Here is a 23,173-nt window from a genome sequence, read left to right on the forward strand (position 1 = left end):
TTGCGAACGTAAGGTATATGTTTATTTACAACTTTTGCAAGTCTAGTGAGTGCAACCGTCAGAAAATAACTGCAACCCATCGTTATATCTGTTCTAACTCATAGTACTAACGTTTAGTTGAGTAACAGAGAGAAAATGGATATAAACCAAACATGACACGAAACTGCCGACATTTCTTCGATACGAGAAAGAGACATCAAGTATCCTTAAAGTGTGACCGCGTTTAGTTGTGATTCCTAAAGAGCTCCCGCTACCATCTAAGCACGTGCGATTAGCTTGTCTATTTCGTCCGACAAAAACTCTGAACTTATCAAACAAAAATGGTTAAGAAGTTTTTTTTCAAAGGGTTAAAGTGATAATTTGGTGGCCTACCTGTACTTTATTCTTAAGTGAGGTGTAAAGGCTTGCTGCGTGGTTTGGAGGTGTGTAGACTCATGAATATTCATTAACACGTCAGCAAAACCTCGTGAATATTCATAAACTGAAATGTTCGTAAATCATTTTCCACTGAAATGAAATGAGGAAACTGAACTTTTGTACTTCCAAGAGCTAAAAATAGGCGGGTATTTAAAAATTATGAACTAATTAGAATTTTCTAGAAGAAGAAAAAAAAATCTATGTATATTTGTAGTAAATAACATAGTTATTTAAGGTATCACTATTTCTCGCTTTTGTTTTTTTAATCTTATACGTAATCTTTACAATTCACATTAATAAGCACGTCTTTGCTTATTTAATGTGTCTTGCAGTGTGAGCTCCTTCCCCTTCAAGGCCGAGGAAGTGATAAACTATCCAAAAGTAATGTGTTGTCTCTCTGAACGCCAACGTGACCTTCGCAGCCTAAAGAGATTAAAGAAAGGGGTTACTGCTGCTAACTCTTCTTGGCTTAAGTACAAGAATCTCCTAAATGTGTGTGTGTGGGCTATATATATTCCTCATCTAAATGTATGTTTTCACCTTAATCTCACAGTACATTATAAACTTCTTCTGAGCATTTCTTTCGTCTGTCTCGAAGGCTTGCACCACTTCTCTCTTTTCTATTCTTAAGACACAGATGTTTTCAGTCTTGCTTACACAGGCAAAACATAATAACAAGAAGACAAGAATAAGGTGTCCTGAACAGAATTTGAACTGAAAAACAGGCTCTAATCACTGATCGATATATCTATATATGTTCTCTGTTATAGATCAGTGGCTAATACAGAAATGTAGAAGAAAACAGATGGTGCAACTATCCTGTTGGAAAAAAAAGCTACAAACTGTATTATTAAATAAAATATCCATTCAAGTCTTTTTAAGTGTATTTATTCGTGCCATGTTTTATCTGGGTGGTGAATGGGGGTCTGGCCAAGAGGAATGCTTTTGAACCCCCACACATAAATTCCAACTATGCCTAGAGTCATGCAGGTCAATAGCTCAAAAAATATCTCTTACTCTTTCAGATTTGTCAGCTTGATTGGTTGCTTCATACTGTATGCATTCATGAAGAGAATGTTTCTATAAACTCAGTGTGGATGTGTTGTTCTCCATTTTATCTCGTTTTGATTCACTTCTTTTTAGCTGGTGGATGTCTGTCCTGATGACCGTCAAACCTGAATGGGATACTTCTGTGTTTGTTTTCAGGTATTGTTTACAGCTATGAGAGGACAAACAGAAACAGACTGTAAGATATTTTAAGTATGTGACAAACAACTAAATAATTTCCTGGTCTCATGCACAACATTGAGTACTTAGTAACCAAAGGCCAGTCAGTCTGAGCATGATTTGGAGGTTGGTGGGCATCAAATCAGAAACATTCCAGTTTTCAGCCTGAAACAATAAGCCCCAACAAGCCATAAATGCCCAAACAAGTGCTAATAACAGTCATGAAACAGCTTTCACTCCACCCTGCATGAGCTATTAGTTGTGCGTTTGATTGGATGCTTTTTATTTGCATGTGATTGGTTGGAATGGTGACCTCATATGAACTTGTGATGAAATCTCAGGAAGGGTTACAACTATGCTCTACAAGAATGCAGTGTAACTTTTTGACTTCAAAGATTATTTGACATGAGAGTCTTCTCCATCCTCCCATGTTTCTCAAAAAAAAAAAAAAAAAAAAAACAATCATCCCACCACAGATTATTGGCCAGTTAATGTAAACAATGTTACCTTTGATGAACCTGCCTAATAATCTGTGTTTACTTTTATTCTCTGATTAAAAGTGTTTCATACTTTTATATGCTGTACAAATATATATTTTCCTTTTCTTGTTTCTTTAAGACCTGACATAAAGTAACAATGAAAGAACAATGTTATCTGAGTGAGAGATAAACAGAGTAACTCCTCACTTTTCCCGGTGCCTGGTGTTTAATTTGATCTTTCTCATTTAAAATATCCACATGTTCACTCAATACCATATATTCATCATACATTTACTGTAGAAAATATATTCACTGTATTGATTTCTTAGATCTTTAATAATGTATTTATTTATTTATTTATTTTTTTACAGAAATTATCATCAGGTAATCGTTACATTTTGTTTTATCTTGTGTTTTTATGCCTATTTTATATCCTTAAGAGATACTCCTGCTTGTATCTCCATACATGGTACAATTCATATGTTCATGTTATGTTGATGCTCAGATGTTTTCGGTGGAGACATTTTATTACATGTCCATTTCATAAATAGTATTAAAACTACAAACGCTTAATACATCAGTTTGACTGAAGAAAAACATGATCACAAACACCTGCAAGAATGTTTCAGCTTTGAAACACTGCAAGAGAAGTTTAAGATAGTTCAGTGGGGAATCTCTTTCTCCCTGTCATGTAGCACAGCCTATAAAATGTTTGGTTTTCTTAATGTATTTTAGAAGACTTTTGGCATTTCTCCTATATTTCCTCCTTGTTTATCTATACTTACATTATGGGTCATATTTGATTTATGTTTTCATTCCTTTTTAATTTTGGTTTTACAACGTTTATGCTTATTTGATTGATTTATTTGGTACTATATTATCATTATTATCAGGCTTTGTCTGATAACTGTTCTTGAATTTACTTTTTTTGTGACTGTCTGGATCATCTGCTTGGTTTACACTGCATTAGTTCCATATGTAATGTTATTTATCATAATCTGATAATTAGTTTTTCCTTATCCTTATAAGACTTATACAGTTTAATGCAGTTTATTTTAAACCTTGTTGGACTATACCTTGATTAAAAGAGTACCTTTTGGTGTTGAAGAATTGCAAAGGACAGTAGTCAGAGAGCATGTGTTTACCGATTTGGCTTATTAGCAGTAGTACAGAGCAGATGTCTGCTTTCCTCTTATGCTCTCGTCTCTCGTCTAGACAGTTCTCACACCCCACCCCCTCACAGAGTGAGCAAAAACAACAGACATCTGCATATCTGAAAGATATGAGAAAAGTGAAAGAGAAGCTGTGTGACAAAACGAACTGTAAGTTTGAAAATGAACAAAGACAGTTTCCTTCTCGTCCTTTCTATCTGAGTTTTGGCTTCCTAGCTGGGTTAAAAGCCACAGGCCTATAGCCATAGGTCAAAGATATACGTCTTTCTGTCTTTTTTTTTTTTTTTACCTAAAGCTGTCTTTTGCTCTCTCTTTATCTCTCAGGTAATATTGCCCGTACAAGCTGAGTGGAAATTACATGTACCTGTGTATAATTTCATGCATCTATTACCAAGTATAACTTCTCATTAATGATATTAAACTGTTTCAGTTAAAGTGTATGTGCAAATTAGTTTTGATTCCATATTAACATTTAAGTTCTATTTACTGCAATGCAGTAGTGTCACATTCTAGCAGTCTTACCTTCTATATAGTTTTGTTATAACTGTGATGATTGGTGGTTTCAGTAAAGTGTGCTGATAGACAAGACATACAGTTTTATATCATCATGTTAACAATGTTTCTTCAGTCATTTGGCAGTCCTACAGCCAGAATCACTGTAGGGAAACCACCTTCACAGAATTCAGTGTGTATGTGAGAGTATGTGAAGAGTTCAGATGCAAAAGCCTCTAAGTCCCATCTGAAATTTGCTTTCAAAACGAGCATTTTTCTCAGGATCTCATGTGTGGGATCAGTTATTTCATTTTAATGCCAATTAATAGGTTCTGTTCAATGTCATTACAAGTGAAATAACTAAACATAAATATAGGAACCTGAGAAAAATGCAAATTTTAAGACAAATTCAGATGACACTTAGAGGCTTATGCATCTGAACTCTTCATGTGTTCTTTCTGAATGTGTGGACAGAGTGAATGCATATACATGGTAAGTGTGTGGAATTAGTGTCTATTAATCCAATACAAGAGAATGAGAGAAGGAGCCCAATGTGAGGAATACAGATGCATGAGATTTGAAATTCAGACTGTCATGTGCACTGTAAAACACGTCTTATTAAATTGATGGTTAAAAACGTCAGCAACCATATATATATATATATTAAATAAAATAAACGAAGGACCATTTAAGATACTGTCAAAAGCACAAAATATGTTCATTCTTTTAAGTGATGGATGCATCCTCTAGAGAGGTTTAGGTTTTTAAAAATTTCGTTCTACTGACACCTACAGGGTTAACACTGTATAACATTCAGAGTCTAATTACTTTATTGCTTCATTTTACATTCAATCTCAATGCTACATAAGTCCAGGTAACTACCTACAAAACATAGCATTTAATAAAAAGCAGATACAAGGGCATGCAATTATTCAAGAAATCAAATAAAATAGTTCAACAATCTTTAAAATCAAAGTAACGAACAGAAACAGAGCTAAACCAGAGTTTTCAATCACCTTAAACAGATATGAGATAATCACATTGCCACACTCAAATGTGAATAATTTCATAGTATATTTGTCATACCACATGTCTATATCATTCTCTGTTCACATTTCTCCCTTCTGTACACACAAAAATAGTTTTTGTCATTTAACAAATGGTGATGGTGAAATGGTGAAGCAATTAACAGGCTAATGAAGCTTTAGGACAAGCAAAAAGAGAAAACAGTGTCTATAGACTTCTCCCCAATGCAACATCCAGTCCTTTGAGTATCTGCTTTTCTTTGTGTTTTGTTCTGTAATTTTCTCACCCGTCCATGACTCATTTTCTCACTGAGGTTGTTCACTGTAAGAGAAGGTGGCAAAACAGTTACACAGTTAATGATCAACACATACAGAAGAAATCCCTCCGCCCTATAAATGCCCTTGTTGTTCTTACATACTGCATTACAAATTTAAGGACAAAATCAATTAAGAAAAAGCTCACATTCAGTTAATGATTATTACTCACATAGTTTCATAAGAGCTGTCTTTCGTTTTGAGGAACCGCATGGCAAAAAAAGCCCCAGCCTGCAACACCAACACTAGGATGATTCCTCCAATGAAGCTGGACAGGTCAAATGATGCTTGAGAGAAATCAGGGCCTGACCCAGGGGTTGTGTCATGAAAATGAGAATTCAGTAAACAACAACAACTGGTGTATCAGAGTTTCCAATAAGGTTCGGTTTCCTTATTGTTCATATTCATTCATTCAGTATACTTATTATGACTTATTATTTTTTGTTTTATTTCACTATACTCATATCACTGTATTATGTTATTCATATAGCCTATTCAGTTACTCAAGTATTATGCATTTATATTCGTAATTCTAGTTGTACTCATATTCATATTCTATTGATGTAATATTTTTCCTTCATTTGACAGATAAAAGGTAGCCTATATTTTGTCATGGTTAAGTGATTTTTGGACAGGAGGTCGGAAACGTATTCCCTGTAAAATACTTTATATGCAAAGATGTTTGCTAAATTTGTCTTCTTTTTTCGTGATACTAGAAGTTATTTTGCGAGAGCTGGTATTTGTAAGAAGATAGCTTAACTCTGTTGTTTCTATTTGATCTCTTTCTCCTGCATCAACAACCAAAATATGCATAATAGGATTTATATAGTGAAAATCAAATGCCTCACCTTTGCCGCCACCATCAGCAGACCCACCATCTGCTACAATAAACAAACATACACATGAGCATATGCACACACACACACACACACACACACACACACATTCATTTGCAAATACGTACATTTTTACTTGCCTTGGCACATGCTGGTCTCATTGTAGACAGAGCAGCCTCCAAAGTCTTCAGTGTCAGACATGCATCTTGTGTCATTTCCTGAAAATGAAATACATAATACTGACATTCAGTCACCGTCAGATAAGTGAACTGATTTGCTTTATTACACAGCGCTCTGGAACATTTGATTCTGATGGGTCAATAGACCCTAAGTCAGGGAGATGAAACTGAGATCCCAAATCACGTAATTTTCATAATAACTTTCAAAACTATTACTGACAGCTTTTCTTCAGAAAAAAAAAGAAAAAATCAAAACAATATGTTTGTATTAAACAGCAGTATAATCCAATGAACACTGTACTTCTACCCCTCAGTCAGCCTCACTTTCATTCCTGTGAAAAATTTTAAGGAAAATTCCACTTTTTATGAAAATAGGCTCATTTTCCAACAGTTGAGTTTTACCATTTTCATATCCATTCAGCCGAACTCCAGGTCTGGTGTTAGCACTTTTAGCTTAGCTTAACATAGATCATTGAATCTGATTAGACCATTAGCATCGCACTCAAAAATGACCAAAGACTTTTTATATTTTAACTTATTTAAAACTTGACTCTTCTGTAGTTACATTCCTTGATTATTTGTGCAGATTATTCGTGCATGCATGAATTCTGAGTATGGGTCACCATATTTGGCTGTATGTCATGTCACACTTAATAGAACTGGCCTTATTTTTAAAGTAAGCGCAGGAAAGGCCATTTTAAATTTAAATATGTGACACCGGTTACTTTTCTCTATACAAAAACAGTTCGCTATAGCTACTTGTAGTCATTTTACTTTAATTTACATTATTAACATAATCATAAATAAAACTCATTTTACCATTTACTGCACGTTACAAATGATGGCAACTGGCACAACCTTGTGTCTCTCAGAATGTGCTGCATAAATACTTAGAAGATATTTATAGGTGGGAAAAAATAGAATATGAAAAGAGCAATATGTCAGAGTATTCATAAAAAGTAGGCGAAAAGTTCCCGGATGACCATCTGCTTCTGACAGTTTACTACTGCATGAGGCCACAGGAGAGGATTTGTAAATGAAAGTGAAGCGATGACACAACAGGTAGGTCACATGACAATGAAAACATGATGAATTTAGTATTCCCAGATATAAAAAATTTAATCAATATTTCAAGTTAAGTTTTTGTTTATTTGACAAGTAGTTAAGTAGAAAGCACTATAATGTAATTTAGTTATTTTAGTATGTAAAGCAAAGTGAGCATAAACCTAGCTGCATTTTAGATATGGGTCTAAAAGAGAAAGAGACTGGGTTACAGAGTTGGTTGCCTTGGCAACAGAGCATGAATAGACTAAAAGATGCTGCTTGTTGTTGAACATCTCTCTCTTTATGTCTCCTCACACTTATTTCCAGGAGGTTAGATAATGGTGTTGAATTATTTACTAAGACTGATGTCTGTGTGGACGGCAGCTGTAACTGCATGTCTGCCTGTGCTTGAATAATTCACCGGGTTGTTCCTGAGATGGCTCTCCGTGGCCAGGATCACATGTCCTTCAGTGGGATCCTCGGTGCGTGTGTGTGTGTGTGTGTGCACAAACAACAGAGACATTGCATCGGAGAATACATTTAAACTCATACACAACATGTGTTTCTTTACCGTCATTACAACTTTTCCACACACATCGTGTCAGGTTGAGGGCCGGGTCTCCGCTGATGCAGCCATTGCACGAGCCAAACTGAGAACAGTCACCAATGGGTGAATCTGTGAGGCCGTCAAGAGATTAAAGATGTAAGCTTATATTCTCACCTAACACTCACATATGTTTGAGAGAAAAAGTAAGAAATGTTATCAAATAAATTATAGATAAATCACATTGTACAAAAGAGAGAAATGCTTTTCTGAATTGATACCAAAAAGTGTTGTTCAGCAGCACTCAAATGCAGCAGAATAAAACAGACTGGACATCTACCACAAGACCTGCTCCTCTAACTAATACTGTCTTTTTTCTTCTGACTTTAAAAATTTGATTCTTAAACTGTGCTTTAATTCAAGAACTGATTATTCAAAACTCACATATAAGATTTTACTTAGATTAGGTTGATTTTTAAACATTTATTTTTATGAGCAAAAATCTTTAAAATTAAAATTAAAATACAGAAAAGTTGAAATTTAATATAATGGCTGCGAGACATCATAGCTAAATAGTCCAGTTGTCAAAGTAGGTTAGATATGCAGATTTAAATATTTTAGCTAAAAAGCTTTTTTTTTTTTTAAGTTAAAGCTATTCAGCATTGATATACAAGCTCATTATTGTAGTGACACTTACCTGAGGTTTGTGAATTGGTTATAATAACCTGTGTTAGCAGTACAATCCCACAGAGTGCGGCCCACACACACCTCATTCTCAAAAAATCGTCAATAATCCCTCCTGTAATAAACACATGCACAAAGTTCCTCATTTCGAACTGGAAATGTTGACATAAATTAACAATAAAGTAACAACTTAACCTATAAGTAAAACACAATTTATCTTTGAATCAGTCTTACAATCTTAACTTTTTCTAGTCAGACTTACTCTGTGAAACACTTACCACAATAATGTAACTAAAGTGTGATACAAGCACTAGATGCCAACAAGTTGAAAGTGAAACACTTTCACAACACAAACAACTTTACCTCAGCTCAGAAAGGGTAAAACTAAAAACTTAAAGAGTAGGAGTCATAAATGTTCCTGTCAAGAAAATATCCAGACCTAAATGCCTGTGTCCTCCAGACGAAAGGTCGTTGTGAACTGTGAGGAGCATGTGGTGCGTGTGTGTGTGTGTGTGTGTGTTGACGTCATGCCCTCTGATTCAGCGAGACTGGAAGCTGTGTAATGTGAGACAGGTAACATGGCAACCAAATGGCAAATGACCATTTCTTGATATCCACACCACTGAAGACATTCTGCCTTTTCACAGGCAGGCTTCAGAAATGTGTCACATCTAATTCCCAAAAGATGCAGGTCTCCTGTGGCCCAGATCATTATAGACAGTCAGCAGCATGTCCATACTGGTTCTTCTGACCTTCTTTCTGATTGTCTGTCTCTCTGGTGGCTCAGAAAATGTTTTTAGGGAAAGCAATGTAGTGTAAAAGACTAAAAGGCTGTGTGGATGCCATGCACTTAAATATTTTATATATAATTAATTTTTTTTTATATATTTTAAAATATGTGTACAATTGTTACATTAAAATGTGTTTGCATAAATATATTTTCAGGTTCAACATTCATTTAAAAAATACATTTTGTTTTTACCTAAAATGCATTTTGAAATTGGAATTACATTTTCTTGCTCCACTCAAGTACATTTTGTAATATATTTAGGCATTTGAAGATTTAAACAAAATCTGTGCTTTGTACAACATAATTATTTAACATTTGTAATATATATTAAGCCAGGAAAAACAAACAGAACAGTGCCAGAGCAAGAGAGCCAGAGTTTGGCATAGTTACATAAAAAGTTATCCTTTCTATTTATCCTTCAATCCCTCTGCATCCTCGCCATGCTCCTGGATGCTCAGTATTTAATTGTAATTAAAAGTCACAGCATAATAAACTAAGCAGCGGAGGCGATGATATTTATGTAGGTGCGGGACTACTGCTTGTGTAGGAGGAAACAGTCACCACTATCATTGCTACATCTGGGGATCAATGCAAATCAGGTCAGCATTTGTTTTTGCAATAAATTCAGTGCCTACCCACCATTCAATTAAAACCCACCGAGAATCTCCCTAACCCACACCATCACTCCTTAAACTGTTTTGTAATGTCTCATGACACACAGACAGATCAATAGTGCCAAACCGTGTGAACAGAGAGAGAGAGAGAGAGAGAGAGAGAGAGAGAGAGAGAGTGGGTGTCCTCCTCTAGGGAGAACTAGGTGCAGAGAGATAAAGCCGCGCACGCGCTCTGCAGATATTAGGTAACTGCGAGAAATTCCGCAGTACACCCCCCAGTACATGCGCACACACTTTGACTTCCCGCCAAAAAGGAGCTCAAGGAGATATAACGGTGGAATGATAAACAGTGTCTGTGCTCTTATTTCTAAACATCCTTTTCAATTGATTCTCTGATTGACATAAGCCCACAGAATCAGTTGGAGACACATTAAGTGTATGAGGCCAATAATGCATTACTGCATAACATACAATTGTTACAAAAAAAAAGATTTCTACAGACTAGCAGGGATGGATAAAATAAATACAAAAAAGGCACCAGCTGGAAAAGCTGAGAATCTGCATTAGAAACATGTAGCATGGTGCAATTACCTTAAGGAGGTTGTTCTAGTGAACACCAACTGTCTTGTTGGTGTTCACTAATGCATTTGATTTGTTGATTAATATAATGCAATATTTCTGTCTGCTCAATGTAAGCTTTTCCATATTCCAAGCTTGCCTGATGCATTGGGCACATGACGTGCATGTGAGAGTCTAGGAATTATTTGGATTATATGTATATATATATATATATAATGGATTATGTTTATAATGGATTAATTATTATGATTATATATATATATATATATGGATTATATATATATATATATATGGTTTATATATATACATATATATATATATATATATATATATATATATATATATATATATAAATCTGCATTATATATATATATATGTAGCATGGTGCAATTACCTTAAGGAGGTTGTTCTAGTCTTTCTTGTTGGTGTTCACTAATGCATTTGATTTGTTGATTGAGTTATTTCATATAATATATAATACTGTTAATTTAAATGTATTATTATTAGACTATGTTTTCCCAACAAGCCACCAGTTTAGTCAGCCTTAGAAGTCCTTGATAAATTGTTCAGTATCTTCAGTCAGTATCTTCAATTGACACTTGCAGACACTCTCCCCGACCACAGAAAGCTTAAGGGGGTATTGCTTATAATATCTACCAGCTGGTGACCACCGGAAGTGCGTGTCCTTTTATAGAGAACAGGAGAGTTCCCCAGTATTGTAGCGCTCGCCCACCTGCTTCATTGAAATGCAGAGCCACGCGAGCACTGCGACGCCCACGCGCCAGATCTGCCGGGAAGCGCCATAATCTCCATCATCTGCGGGGAAATTATGTCATAGTTATAACCTTCAATCATCCGAATAGTAGCATTTAAATAAAAATGGTAAACAAGCCTATTGGCAGATGCGTGTGCTCGAGTTCTTGTTTGCTATATTTTAGCTTTGTCACTTATACAAGGTTATAGATGAACACGTGGGATATGGTAGATGTGAAATATAATATAATATAATAATCAGAGGAGTATATTACCCGACTTTTTGCAGTAACTAGTAGTGTAACTAATTACTAATAAGATTTCAGTAATATTACAGTTATCATCCATAAAACAGCTTAGTTACTTTTGATGCCTCAACCCGCTGATTTAAAATCCAAATAATTCCTAGATTTATTTTCATAATTTTCACGACTCTCACATGCACGTCATGTGCCCAATGCAGCAGGCAAGCTTGGAATATGGAAAAGCTTACATTGAGCAGACAGAAATATTGCATTATATTAATTTTGTCAGGAAAAAAGATGATCTGAACACTGTTGTGTAAGTTGTGGCTTTACTTTACTCTGGCATTTATTTATATCCCAACCACATCCCTCTGATCAGCATGTGGTAAATTATATTATTATAATTAAAAATCTTTAAGGAAAATTAAACAGTGTCTTACAAACTTATGTGATTTGCTAAAATGCATTAGGAAATATAAACGTATATGTGTAACGGAGAAATTACAATTAGCTTCAAGCTGCACATGACAATTAATGAGATAAATACAACACTTCTACTTGAATGTTACTATTGAGTGTTTGTAATAACCTCTGACTGCGATCCATTGTGGATTTTGGTCAAATGATGAGGCCGAAATATGTGGTTAGTAACATTCTTGAATAATGTTATGTGGAAGATACACAGTTCTGTGGGGCGTGAAGAAAAAGTAATGTAACTAGTAGCGTAACTAGTTACTGTCGCCAGAAAGTAATAAGTAACAATATTACTTTTGAAAGGAGTAATGTAATGAGTAATATATTAGCCTTGAGTAACTAGCCCAAGAGTGTCGTAGAGTTGTGCCACGTACCAATAGTGCGGCACAACTTACGTCACAATCAACGAAACGTGCAAGTTTTTCAGCACCTTGGACAGCAGTGACTCACTCTCACGTTCCCTCTCAATCACACACGATCACACGCAAGCTGATTCTATTCTGATATAAGCGTACTAGGTCAATGTTTATCATCAGTGATTTTTCTGATGTCCAAGTGCATTTTGGTCCACGCACGTACTGCCTTAAACAAGGTTGATTGATTACACTTTGTCCTCTCTCCCGCCGTCGCAGTGGGCGGGGTGAAAGAATGCGGTATTTTTATGAATGAAATTACGACAGAGGCTGGTGTCCCTGAGAGTCTCCTGATTGGTCGGCCGGGGCAGAATCGCCCCTCATCATCGTGACGTCAGAGGGGAATCGATGAAGGTATAGCTCGCAGCCCACCGGAGCTGAGTGTTATACAGAAGCGATAGAACGAATACAGAGGAGCTAAGAAGAAACCTCGCGGTGCAAGAAGAGCAAGATATCGTTTTCTAAAGAGCTGGATTTGCTCGCGCCTCAGCGGACCCCGGGATTCACTGGCAGCTCAATCTCAGATTTCAGCACGAGCTCCAAGAGACCTTCAGCTGGATGGTGGCGTGAAGAACTGTCAGCTTTGCAATCTTCTACAGCTTCCGTAAGTCTGTTTTATGCATCTTTTTAGATACTCTTGAAATTATTGTTAAATTCAAGGTGACTAGCTTTGATGTCAGAAAAGCGCTATGAAAATTCAGCGAGAATATTAAAGACGTTAAGGGATGGTGTTATTGGTGCGCGTATATTTTACATAACTTGTTATGTTGTATCAGGCTGCTTGAGGAGCGCTCAGATCTGCTCTGAACTTCAAAACGGTGATTCCCAGCCAGGCGCACGTTTAACCCTTCAGGATCCAGGAGATACTTATACATTTTTAGTTTGCTTATTAAAAACCTACTGAAATTCTGACTTTTTTGTAATTAGTGCAAGTTTGTTTGAATAAATATTAATGATAATGCTACATGAATAAGTACTGTAATATGAGTTAAACACTTTATAGTTCTGGATGATGATAATAATAGGTGGCAAATAGGCTACATGTTAAAGTTCAAAATTAGCCTTTCAGTGAACAATGGGTATACCACATGATGCTAAAACACTAAAATAATTTAATATGCAGTTAATCGACAAAATAAAATGTAACCTTCACCAACCCAATATGAATAAGCTACCTGATATACAAATAAAATAAAAAACAAGATAAAATATTTTGTTGTATTATATTAATATAGAAATTGATGAGTAATATATTTTACTGTGACAGCAAAGTCGTTTAGAATTTTAGGAAAACAAAGCAGCAGCTGTTTTCAATCTTAATTATTATAGTAAGAAATGCTTTTTGAGCAGCAAATTAGAATGGTTTCTGAAGGATCATGTGACACAGAAGACTGAAGTAACAGCTGCTGAGAATTCAGCTTTGCAATCATAGGAATAAATTACATTTTAAAATATATTAAAAAAATGGTTAATCTAATATTTCACTATATTATGTGATGTTGAGTATAAGAGACTTCTTTTTTAAAAACAACAACAAAAATCTTACCAACCCCAAACCTATTATGATATTATATTTACATTATATTACATTACGTAACAGGTTTTTAGTGCAGAATTCTTATATATATTATAATTAAATATTATTTTTACATTAAAATTATAATGTAATCTAAATCAAATGTGCAATGTATGCATTTGGAGACTGACTCATAAAGTGTTCCATTAGCTCTTGCCCTTTCCAGCATCTCCAGTAGTACTCGTAGTGTGCAGACTAGGAATGTCAGATTGAATACGATGCTATTAACTGCAGTTCATCTTACTCTGCATGTCATTATGAGGTCAGGCCTTGGAGTGGAGAGCAGGAGCTCTAGTGCTCAACAGAATACGTGACAGTCACCGTGCTGTGAATTGTGTGACTAAATCTGTCTCCCTCTCCCACAGTAATGGCCCTGAATGACTCTGAAGTGGGCTTAGAAGTCATCTTGGCGATGAACCAACTGCTGGAACTCACCCCTTCCCATGTCACCCCTAAACCCCTCGAGGCCACAGCGATGACTCCATGGGACGTGGCCTTGTGCGTATCAGGAGCCTTGATTTGCTGTGAAAATGCAATCGTCGTGGCCACTATCTTCTCCTCACCATCTCTGCGGGCTCCTATGTTCCTGCTAATTGGCAGCCTGGCCTGGGCGGACTTCCTGACAGGGGTGGGACTCCTTTTGCACTTCCTGTCTCGCCAGTGTGTGTACTCAGAAGCTCTAGAGCTGGGCAGCGTGGGTCTGTTAGTAAGCGCACTCAGTGCATCCGTGTTCTCTCTGTTGGGAATCACTCTGGACCGCTTCCTTTCACTACATCACGCTCTGACCTACGGATCCCGGCGCACACACACGCAAACACGCTGCGCTCTGGCCATCTGCTGGACTCTTGCCGCTCTTCAAGGTGCCCTGCCTGCCATGGGCTGGAATTGCTTGCACGATGGAGAATCCTGTAGCGTTCTTCGCCCTTTGACCCGAGTGCACCTGGCGACCCTGTGTGGTGGCTTCCTGCTCACCTTGGCCCTGATGCTGCAGCTCAACGCTTGTATCTGCCGGGTCGTACTTCGCCACTCGCACCAAATCGCCCTCCAGAGACACACACTCCCATCTGCGCGCACACACACGCGCCGTCGGGTTCACACACTCGCTCTCATCCTTGCCACATTCGCCAGCTGCTGGATGCCCTTTGCCTTGTATGGTCTCTTGGCCGATGGATCGTCTCCAGCTTTGTATACTTACGCCACATTGGTTCCAGTCACAGGAAACTCCCTGCTGAACCCTCTGATCTATGCCTACAGAAACACATACATACAGAGAGTGCTGCGACAAGCCTGCTGCTGCTGTCTACCTAACACACCCAACAAAAACACACACACTCCCAGTGATGTCTAACATCATGAGTACACCTGAACACTTTGGAAGATTCTATGGTGCCATACAAAATCCGTTTTCAAGTTTTATATCTGTTCCTGTTTGGGAATATTACTGTGCCAGTTGCCAAATCTCCTGTCTCTGTGCTGTTAACACGACCACTGTCAATCTGCATCATTTTTTGAAATGCTAAAAAGGGTTAATGTAACAGTCTTTTTTTTTTTTTTTACTTTATTCTGAGAAGACTGCCACTGTTTTGAAGAAACCCTCCAGTCCACTTTAATGTCTCAGACTTGTGCCTCATTTTACATCCTCTGAAGTTCAGAGTTTACTGATGGAAAAAAAATAATTTGCACTTTACAACGACTTGACTTTTAATATGAAACTTGTTTGAATTTTGTTTGTATTTAATGATCAGATTATTTGCCATTTGTTAGTCTGACTGATGTTTTTAGACATCATAAATGTCGTTTGCACTTACAATGTATTAATGTTGCACAAAATGTCCAAATGTATGAATGAATGTTTTATTGTTCAAATGAGATGTTTTATGGAATATGTTTATAATGAATAAATTGTAACTTTTGTACATTTTCTGTAGTATTTTTTGTAAAAAAAAAAAAAAAAAATCATTTGATCATTTTGTTAGTGTGGAATTTTGTGGTTTTAACTTAAATTAAGATTCATTTGAAGTATTAACCCAAATAAATTGGCTGACTCAAGGTTATTATAGTTCTACCATTACTTGAAATGAAATATATATTTATATATACAGGTCCTTCTCAAAAAATTAGCATATTGTGATAAAGTTCATTATTTTCCATAATGTAATGATAAAAATTAAACTTTCATATATTTTAGATTCATTGCACACCTATTGAAATATTTCAGGTCTTTTATTGTTTTAATACTGATGATTTTGGCATACAGCTCATGAAAACCCAAAATTCCTATCTCAAAAAATTAGCATATCATGAAAAGGTTCTCTAAACGAGCTATTAACCTAATCATCTGAATCAACTAATTAACTCTAAACACCTGCAAAAGATTCCTGAGGCTTTTAAAAACTCCCAGCCTGGTTCATTACTCAAAACTGCAATCATGGGTAAGACTGCCGACCTGACTGCTGTCCAGAAGGCCATCATTGACACCCTCAAACGAGAGGGTAAGACACAGAAAGAAATTTCTGAACGAATAGGCTGTTCCCAGAGTGCTGTATCAAGGCACCTCATTGGGAAGTCTGTGGGAAGGAAAAAGTGTGGCAAAAAACGCTGCACAACGAGAAGAGGTGACCGGACCCTGAGGAAGATTGTGGAGAAGGACCGATTCCAGACCTTGGGGGACCTGCGGAAGCAGTGGACTGAGTCTGGAGTAGAAACATCCAGAGCCACCGTGCACAGGCGTGTGCAGGAAATGGGCTACAGAGAAGCAGCACTGGACTGTTGCTCAGTGGTCCAAAGTACTTTTTTCGGATGAAAGCAAATTTTGCATGTCATTCGGAAATCAAGGTGCCAGAGTCTGGAGGAAGACTGGGGAGAAGGAAATGGCAAAATGCCTGAAGTCCAGTGTCAAGTACCCACAGTTAGTGATGGTCTGGGGTGCCATGTCAGCTGCTGGTGTTGGTCCACTGTGTTTTATCAAGGGCAGGGTCAATGCAGCTAGCTATCAGGAGATTTTGGAGCACTTGATGCTTCCATCTGCTGAAAAGCTTTATGGAGATGAAGATTTCGTTTTTCAGCACGACCTGGCACCTGCTCACAGTGCCAAAACCACTGGTAAATGGTTTACTGACCATGGTATTACTGTGCTCAATTGGCCTGCCAACTCTCCTGACCTGAACCCCATAGAGAATCTGTGGGATATTGTGAAGAGAAAGTTGAGAGACGCAAGACCCAACACTCTGGATGAGCTTAAGGCCGCCATCGAAGCATCCTGGGCCTCCATAACACCTCAGCAGTGCCACAGGCTGATTGCCTCCATGCCACGCCGCATTGAAGCAGTCATTTCTGCAAAAGGATTCCCGACCAAGTATTGAGTGCATAACTGAACATAATTATTTGAAGGTTGCCTTTTTTTGTTTTAAAAACATTTTTCTTTTATTGGTCGGATGAAATATGCTAATTTTTTGAGATAGGAATTTTGGGTTTTCATGAGCTGTATGCCAAAATCATCAGTATTAAAACAATAAAAGACCTGAAATATTTCAGTTGGTGTGCAATGAATCTAAAATATATGAAAGTTTAATTTTTTATCATTACATTATGGAAAATAATGAACTTTATCACAATATGCTAATTTTTTTAGAAGGACCTGTATAATAAAACTATAACTACCAGTATCTCTAATATACTAAAATAACACTGCTATGAATATCTATATATATTAAGTTAAATGCACTGATCTATAATAGAGAACTATAAATTATTATTTCTCAAACTACTAATTAAGCTCAAGACCACCTGTGTGGCCTAAGCAGCATAATAGGTATGCAGCTGTACAGTTTGAAGTCTATAAAAGCCCCTGCACATGCAAGCTCATACATGTAGAAAAAAAGTTCAGCTATGCACACAACACTCTTCTAAAACATTTGTAACAGTCGGACACAGTATTATATTTAAGATTTTATTTCAGTTGCTGATAGAAAAAAAATTCATAATTATTACCCACATGTATCAAATAAAACAATCTCACTTTTCTTTGATATCAAAATCTTGCATATGTTCTAAAACTTTGGCATTAAAACCACAGGCATTATGAAGCAGGCACTTGGGCTTAAAGAAAAATCTACTGGTAGTACTGTGAGGCTCTGAAAACAGCACAGACACAGCCGGATGCCATTTAAACAGATAACGACTTTTGGTCATGGACCGTGAATATGTACTCCAATGAAATACAAAGTTAAGGTGCAAAAACTATCATTAAAAAAAACCATCTTACTATTTTAAATATCTGCATTATAAAGTGTGTCTAGTCTTGCTTTAAGGAAGGCTTTAGTTGATTAGTTAATACAGAGTAAGGTTCAATCATGTGGGATTTTAATAGAAACGATACTGATGGAGCACACACCAAGTATGGAAGTACACACACAGTCTCGGTTTACCTTTGGCCACATTATACAGAGGCACAGGTGCTCTGAAACAGGAGAAGGCTTATAAACTAAATAATTCACTCTCTCATTTAGATTAGACTCAACCCTTTGGACACACACACACACACACACAAACACAAAAACACACTTTTTGGCCCTCTTCCCCTTTTTTGCGTTTGGCCTCACTGCAGGTAAACAATATGAGAAGTGTGAGGTCTTAAAGGAATGATCTTAATGTCATCACACAGGAGACGAAGAGTGGGGCGATAGCTTTAGTCAGACCACTCATCATCATCAAATTCGGATGAATCATCCTCAGAGTCGCTGCACTCCACGGCAATGCGGCGGGACAGGATGGCTGCGACATCATTGCCATTGTGATCTCTCTTCTCCTGCTCTCGCTGTTCCTCCACTTTACGCAGGTTAAATCCTACACACACAGACACAATAACAGCAAGCTCAGAGACATTTTAATAAACATTTCATATGTGTAGAAATGATCTGAATCCTTTGTCAACTTGTGCTATTACTGTATCGGTTTCAGGTAAGACAAGTGTTCAGTAAGAAATTACTCTTCAAATACAATGCATACGCTACTGTTCAAAAGTAAGATTTTAAAATATAATAAAAAAAATAAAAAAATAAAGTGTCTCACATGGCTCCGGGGAGTGAACTAAGGCCTTCTGTAGCAAATCGATGCATTTTTGTAAGAAAAATATCCATACTCAAACTGTAATTATGACTTTAATGTAGCTTGCACCAACAGTTGTACACAGGAGCCGTGTGAGACACTTTTTTTTTTTTAAATAAATGGGCGATTTTTATTTAACTTCTTTTGGACTGATGCACTGCAACAACCGCTGAGTTGCATCAAACACCTTGACATATCAGAGACCATTTTTAATAGAACTCCGACTGGATTCGTCTGAAAGAAGAAAGTGATATACACCCTAGGATGACTTGAGGGTGATACATTTATGGGCTAATTTTCATTTTTGGGGGAACTAACCATTTAAGTGCATCACAATAACCTCCAGTGATAAGATTTCGCTAAGTTAAACAAAGTTGTTTAAAGCCATTGTTTTAGCACAATAAACAGACAGACAAGAAATGCAGCCCTTCACTTCTGTCCACGCACACTACAAATGCGATGGGGAAAAATTTCTGACTTACAAATGCCCTTTTATATCCCATTTACACCTAAATTTAGCTCTGGCTACTTGAGATCAATCACCTTAACATATTCATTTCAGGTGTAAACAAGTCAGTAAATTTACAGTCAGCATGTTTACATTACGTTATAATCATGCAGCTGCAGGTTTTTTGCAAATTATAGTCTGTCAACTATCGGGATGTAAAGCGCAATCAAATATTTGAATGATAAAATACCCAATGTGCGTTGTTTTTGGAGCATGCATGCACGGACAATTAATGTCTAATAAGCCTTTTAATATGTAGCAAAGTGTGGTTCTTATATGGTTTTAATTTTTGTACTGATTTTTCAATCTTTATTGTATTGCACGGTTTACTCTTATTGTATTTTACTGTGTGCAGCAATTTGGTTGGCCTTGTTCCGTACTCTAGAAATAAAACTGGACTTAATTCATGCTAGTCTAATCTCATTATCTTGGTCTGTACCTCCAACATAAAAAATGTAAATTCAGGCAGACTAAAAGAGCATTCACATTAGAAAAAAAATTAAGAAAAAAAGGTTCACAGTCAATATAAATAAAGATATATAAAACATTTTTTACGTCTTGTGATCTGCACAGCGAATTCACACGACCAATCTGAAATCTGCTTAGAGAACTTTTTTGCCCTCACTCTAGTGCAGATTCCTACTGGAATGACTGGATTTCACCTAAACTTTTAAAGAGTGTGAATGTATGCAGTAATGTTACCTTGACGGATAGCTGAAAGAAGGTCGCTGCGAGCATCGCCCTGGGCCGGAGCAGGCTGGGCTTTGGGTGCGGCCGGAGCAGAGACTCCTCCTGAGGGAGGTGGGGCTGGAGCAGAGGGTGGAGGAGGACCTGGAGGAGGAGGGGGAGGGGGAGGGGGAGGTGGTCCTCCTGCCATGGGTGGCGGTGGAGGAGCTGGACTACAGGCATCCATGGGTGGTGGAGGTGGGATGGAAACAGCATTGTTGGGGAATGGAGGAGAAGGGGTCGAATCAAAACCTGGAGGTGGCGGAGGTGGGCTCATGCCACCAGGAGGTGGTGGTGGTGCCATAGGAGGAGCAACAGTCGGACGGCCTGGAGAAGAAGGCATTACTGGTGGAGCTGGAGGTGGATGACTGGGGCTTAAAAGACTGCCACGCTTCGAAGGAGGACCACCAGATACATCATTATACCTGCAAGAGGAAGGATAAACGCTTGTCAGCTCAAAAATCAATCTGCAATTGATGCTCAAAAAGAAAGAAATGGTAAGCTATTTAAAGACTCTCACGACACGTCTGGAGGTGGTGGTGGGGGGAGGTCCTCTTGCACTGGAGGTGGAAGAGGAGAGTTGGGATCATAGATGTAGGAGTTAGTGCTTTGTTCCAAATAGTCATCGGTGTGATTAAATCCATCATCACCAGAGCCGATACTGCCGTTCAACACTTCTGAAGAATTGCTGTTAAAGACACATAAAGAGAAATATTAATCATTCATATCAATCATTTCATCCAACAGTCACGCTGTGTTATACTATAGCATTGACAGATTTTACAAGCCAATTCTATTCAAAAGCTTTTGAGTCGATTTAGGCTCGATTTGGACATAATGTATATCAGGTAGAGTACATGCTACTTCAGGAATAAAATCTCTCTCAACTAAAGCTGTAACCTAAAAAGGGAATGTTGTCAGTTGGTAGATTACTACTATTAAAGGTTAGAATTAACAAAAGAGTCCATATACAGTATATTTAATTTTGTATATAATAATCAACATTAAAAAAAAAAAAATACAAACATAGTTTAATACAAACATTTAAATTGCACATTTTTGCATTTTTTTCATATTTGAATAAATGTTTCTACTCCAACTCCCTGAAATATAAAAATCTAAATGGTGTTAAAAAAAAAATATTTATTTGAACTTAAATAATGAAGACTAATAAATTATTTTTTTCTAGCTAACTAACAAACTAAGGACACTGAATGGCTTCACTGAAGTAAATGCTGCATTATGTGACATGCTGTTCTTTCCATGGTTGAAACTGAGTGATTGCATGAAACATGATATTTTAAGTTATACTGTTACTTTCAACATAACTGGTAAAGGAGGAAGAGACGACCGGTTCACTGCTGCTTGAGCTGAAACAGCTACAGTGATCTGTCACACCACAAAAAAAGAGCTTCAAAATGACTTTGATAAATTGAATTTGGTATAAAATTGAAAGAATTTGAAAGATTGGACTGTTACAAACTGAAGGAATGGAAGATATGCTTCAAATAATGTTTACTTTAAGCATAGACTGAAAAGCACATAGACCAAAAGTCAGGTTCTTGGGATTTAAGAATCAATAATCAGGGCTCCAGACAAAAAAGAATTAGAGTAAGAAGCCACTGGCTCCTATAAGGAAAAAAACCTAGGTGCGAAACTATTTTCATTATCTTGACTTTATCAGCATTTTAATCCATTTTGTAGATGACCTGGGAACTAAGGTTGACTTAAAGTGGAAACTAAATGTCTTTTCCAGTTTGAAATATAGAGTCACAAAGAATTGGAGCGTTTTAGTCACAGCCTGAAGCCCTGCAATACTGGTTCATCAAATTGGAAGTTAAAATATATTCAGTTTGGACCTAGTTTTCATTACCCCATGCTATCGTTTTTGGGGACCACAAACTCCTCCCCCATTTTCCGGCGTTCCCATTCATCTTTACGGGTTTTGATCTTTCGAGGGTTCAAGTTCCTTCGGTTAAGGTTGTCATCTTTCTTCTTCTGCTCTCAATGAACACAGAAATAAACACCGTTACAGAAGCTCATGCATTCTGGTTCTTATTTTATCATCATATTTCGTCTGATACATATCATGTTGCTGTACATGTGTGCACATGCTTCATACTCTCATGTCCCACCTTATGTTTGCGTTTCTCTTTCATAATGTCCTTGGTATCTTGAAGCATTTTCTCTTTCCAGAGGTCAAAGAAATAAGACGGATCAGTGTAGAACTTCAGAGCCTCCTTTCCATCCTCCCTGGAAAACAGAAAACACTTTAACCACCTCATACTGAAACAAAATTACCATATTCTGAAGAAATACAATTAATATATTTTGATGAATATAAAGAGTTTGACATGCCTTTATGTGGTCAGTACATGGAGGTCATCAGATCTGATGGTGTGTTTACCTGTAACAGCTCAGATTGTTGAGGGGGGGTGGCTGGCTGCAGGTCAGATAGGTCTCATGGATAGGCTGCGGTAGTGACACCCTAATGAAGAGCTGCTGATCCTGGATGAAATTGGAGTGGAAGGCTTTGCGGCTGTTAATGGCCTGAAGGGAAACTGGAACGAGAAAGCAAAAATAGGAGGAAGTAAAAAGAAAGCAACAAAGACAGATAATGACATTTGTAATTAATTCATTTCGCATCATTGCTCCAAAAATCACAAATTAAGGCTTTGTTCACACCGCACACCGATTAGATATTTATGGCTACTGCCATTTTGCAAATGGTTATATCAAATCTGTGTTGCCATAGTAATGACTATGACGCCAAGAGATAAAGGGGAGTAGATGGGGAAAACCACTAATTTTGCCTCTGCTCTTGACATGTTGCTTATTGAACCCATCAAGTGCGTCAGAAAAATTAATGTACTATTTATACAGCCTATTAATACAGTAAATGCCACATGAGCAAACAGGAGTGAATTCAGATACAGCTATAGACGCACTACTGTGCTTTGTGCATGACATTACAG

At 37.1% G+C, this 23,173-nt stretch overlaps 3 protein-coding genes across 4 annotated transcripts in view; 1 reads left to right on the forward strand and 2 right to left on the reverse strand.

Annotated features, from left to right (window-relative positions):
- Positions 1–4,602: 4,602 nt before the first annotated feature.
- On the reverse strand, positions 4,603–8,521 carry cd164l2 (CD164 sialomucin-like 2). The gene is made up of 6 exons (XM_059555291.1): positions 8,428–8,521; positions 7,758–7,862; positions 6,104–6,181; positions 5,976–6,005; positions 5,300–5,453; positions 4,603–5,134 (listed from the first exon to the last, which is right to left on the reverse strand). Exons 1-6 carry the CDS (start codon positions 8,501–8,503, stop codon positions 5,119–5,121), a joined length of 459 nt encoding a protein of 152 aa, XP_059411274.1. The 5' UTR covers positions 8,504–8,521; the 3' UTR covers positions 4,603–5,118.
- Positions 8,522–12,595: 4,074 nt separating this feature from the next.
- gpr3 (G protein-coupled receptor 3) lies at positions 12,596–15,774 on the forward strand. The gene is made up of 2 exons (XM_059555292.1): positions 12,596–12,886; positions 14,224–15,774. The coding sequence occupies exon 2, from the start codon at positions 14,226–14,228 to the stop codon at positions 15,204–15,206; it is 981 nt and encodes a 326-aa protein (XP_059411275.1). The 5' UTR covers positions 12,596–12,886; positions 14,224–14,225; the 3' UTR covers positions 15,207–15,774.
- Positions 15,775–17,793: 2,019 nt separating this feature from the next.
- Positions 17,794–23,173, reverse strand: part of LOC132145346 (actin-binding protein WASF2-like) — an 8,203-nt gene continuing 2,823 nt past the window's right edge. Inside the window, exons 3-8 of one of the 2 annotated variants that reach the window (XM_059556271.1) lie at positions 22,606–22,759; positions 22,334–22,451; positions 22,072–22,196; positions 20,722–20,886; positions 20,175–20,623; positions 17,794–18,703 (exon numbers count right to left, since the gene is read on the reverse strand). In XM_059556271.1, the coding sequence (XP_059412254.1) occupies positions 18,546–18,703; positions 20,175–20,623; positions 20,722–20,886; positions 22,072–22,196; positions 22,334–22,451; positions 22,606–22,759 (1,169 nt within the window). In that variant the 3' untranslated portion in view covers positions 17,794–18,545. Of the gene's footprint in view, positions 18,704–20,174; positions 20,624–20,718; positions 20,887–22,071; positions 22,197–22,333; positions 22,452–22,605; positions 22,760–23,173 lie in introns of both variants that reach the window. The other variant, XM_059556270.1, reaches the window with a different exon arrangement.

The sequence above is a fragment of the Carassius carassius genome, chromosome 8 (genome assembly GCF_963082965.1).
Source record: "Carassius carassius chromosome 8, fCarCar2.1, whole genome shotgun sequence".
In the NCBI taxonomy this organism is placed as follows: domain Eukaryota; kingdom Metazoa; phylum Chordata; class Actinopteri; order Cypriniformes; family Cyprinidae; genus Carassius; species Carassius carassius.

What these genes read in the sequence shown, in the direction of transcription:
- gpr3 (XM_059555292.1), top strand. Translation starts at nt 14,226, where the DNA reads ATGGCCCTGAATGACTCTGAAGTGGGCTTAGAAGTCATCTTGGCGATG.
- cd164l2 (XM_059555291.1), bottom strand. Translation starts at nt 8,503, where the DNA reads ATGAGGTGTGTGTGGGCCGCACTCTGTGGGATTGTACTGCTAACACAG. An exon ending in AACCAATTCACAAACCTCAG is followed by an intron (nt 7,863 to 8,427) that starts GTAAGTGTCACT and finishes ACGGCCTCACAG; the next exon opens with ATTCACCCATTGGTGACTGT. An exon ending in TGAGACCAGCATGTGCCAAG is followed by an intron (nt 6,006 to 6,103) that starts GCAAGTAAAAAT and finishes TTATTGTAGCAG; the next exon opens with ATGGTGGGTCTGCTGATGGT.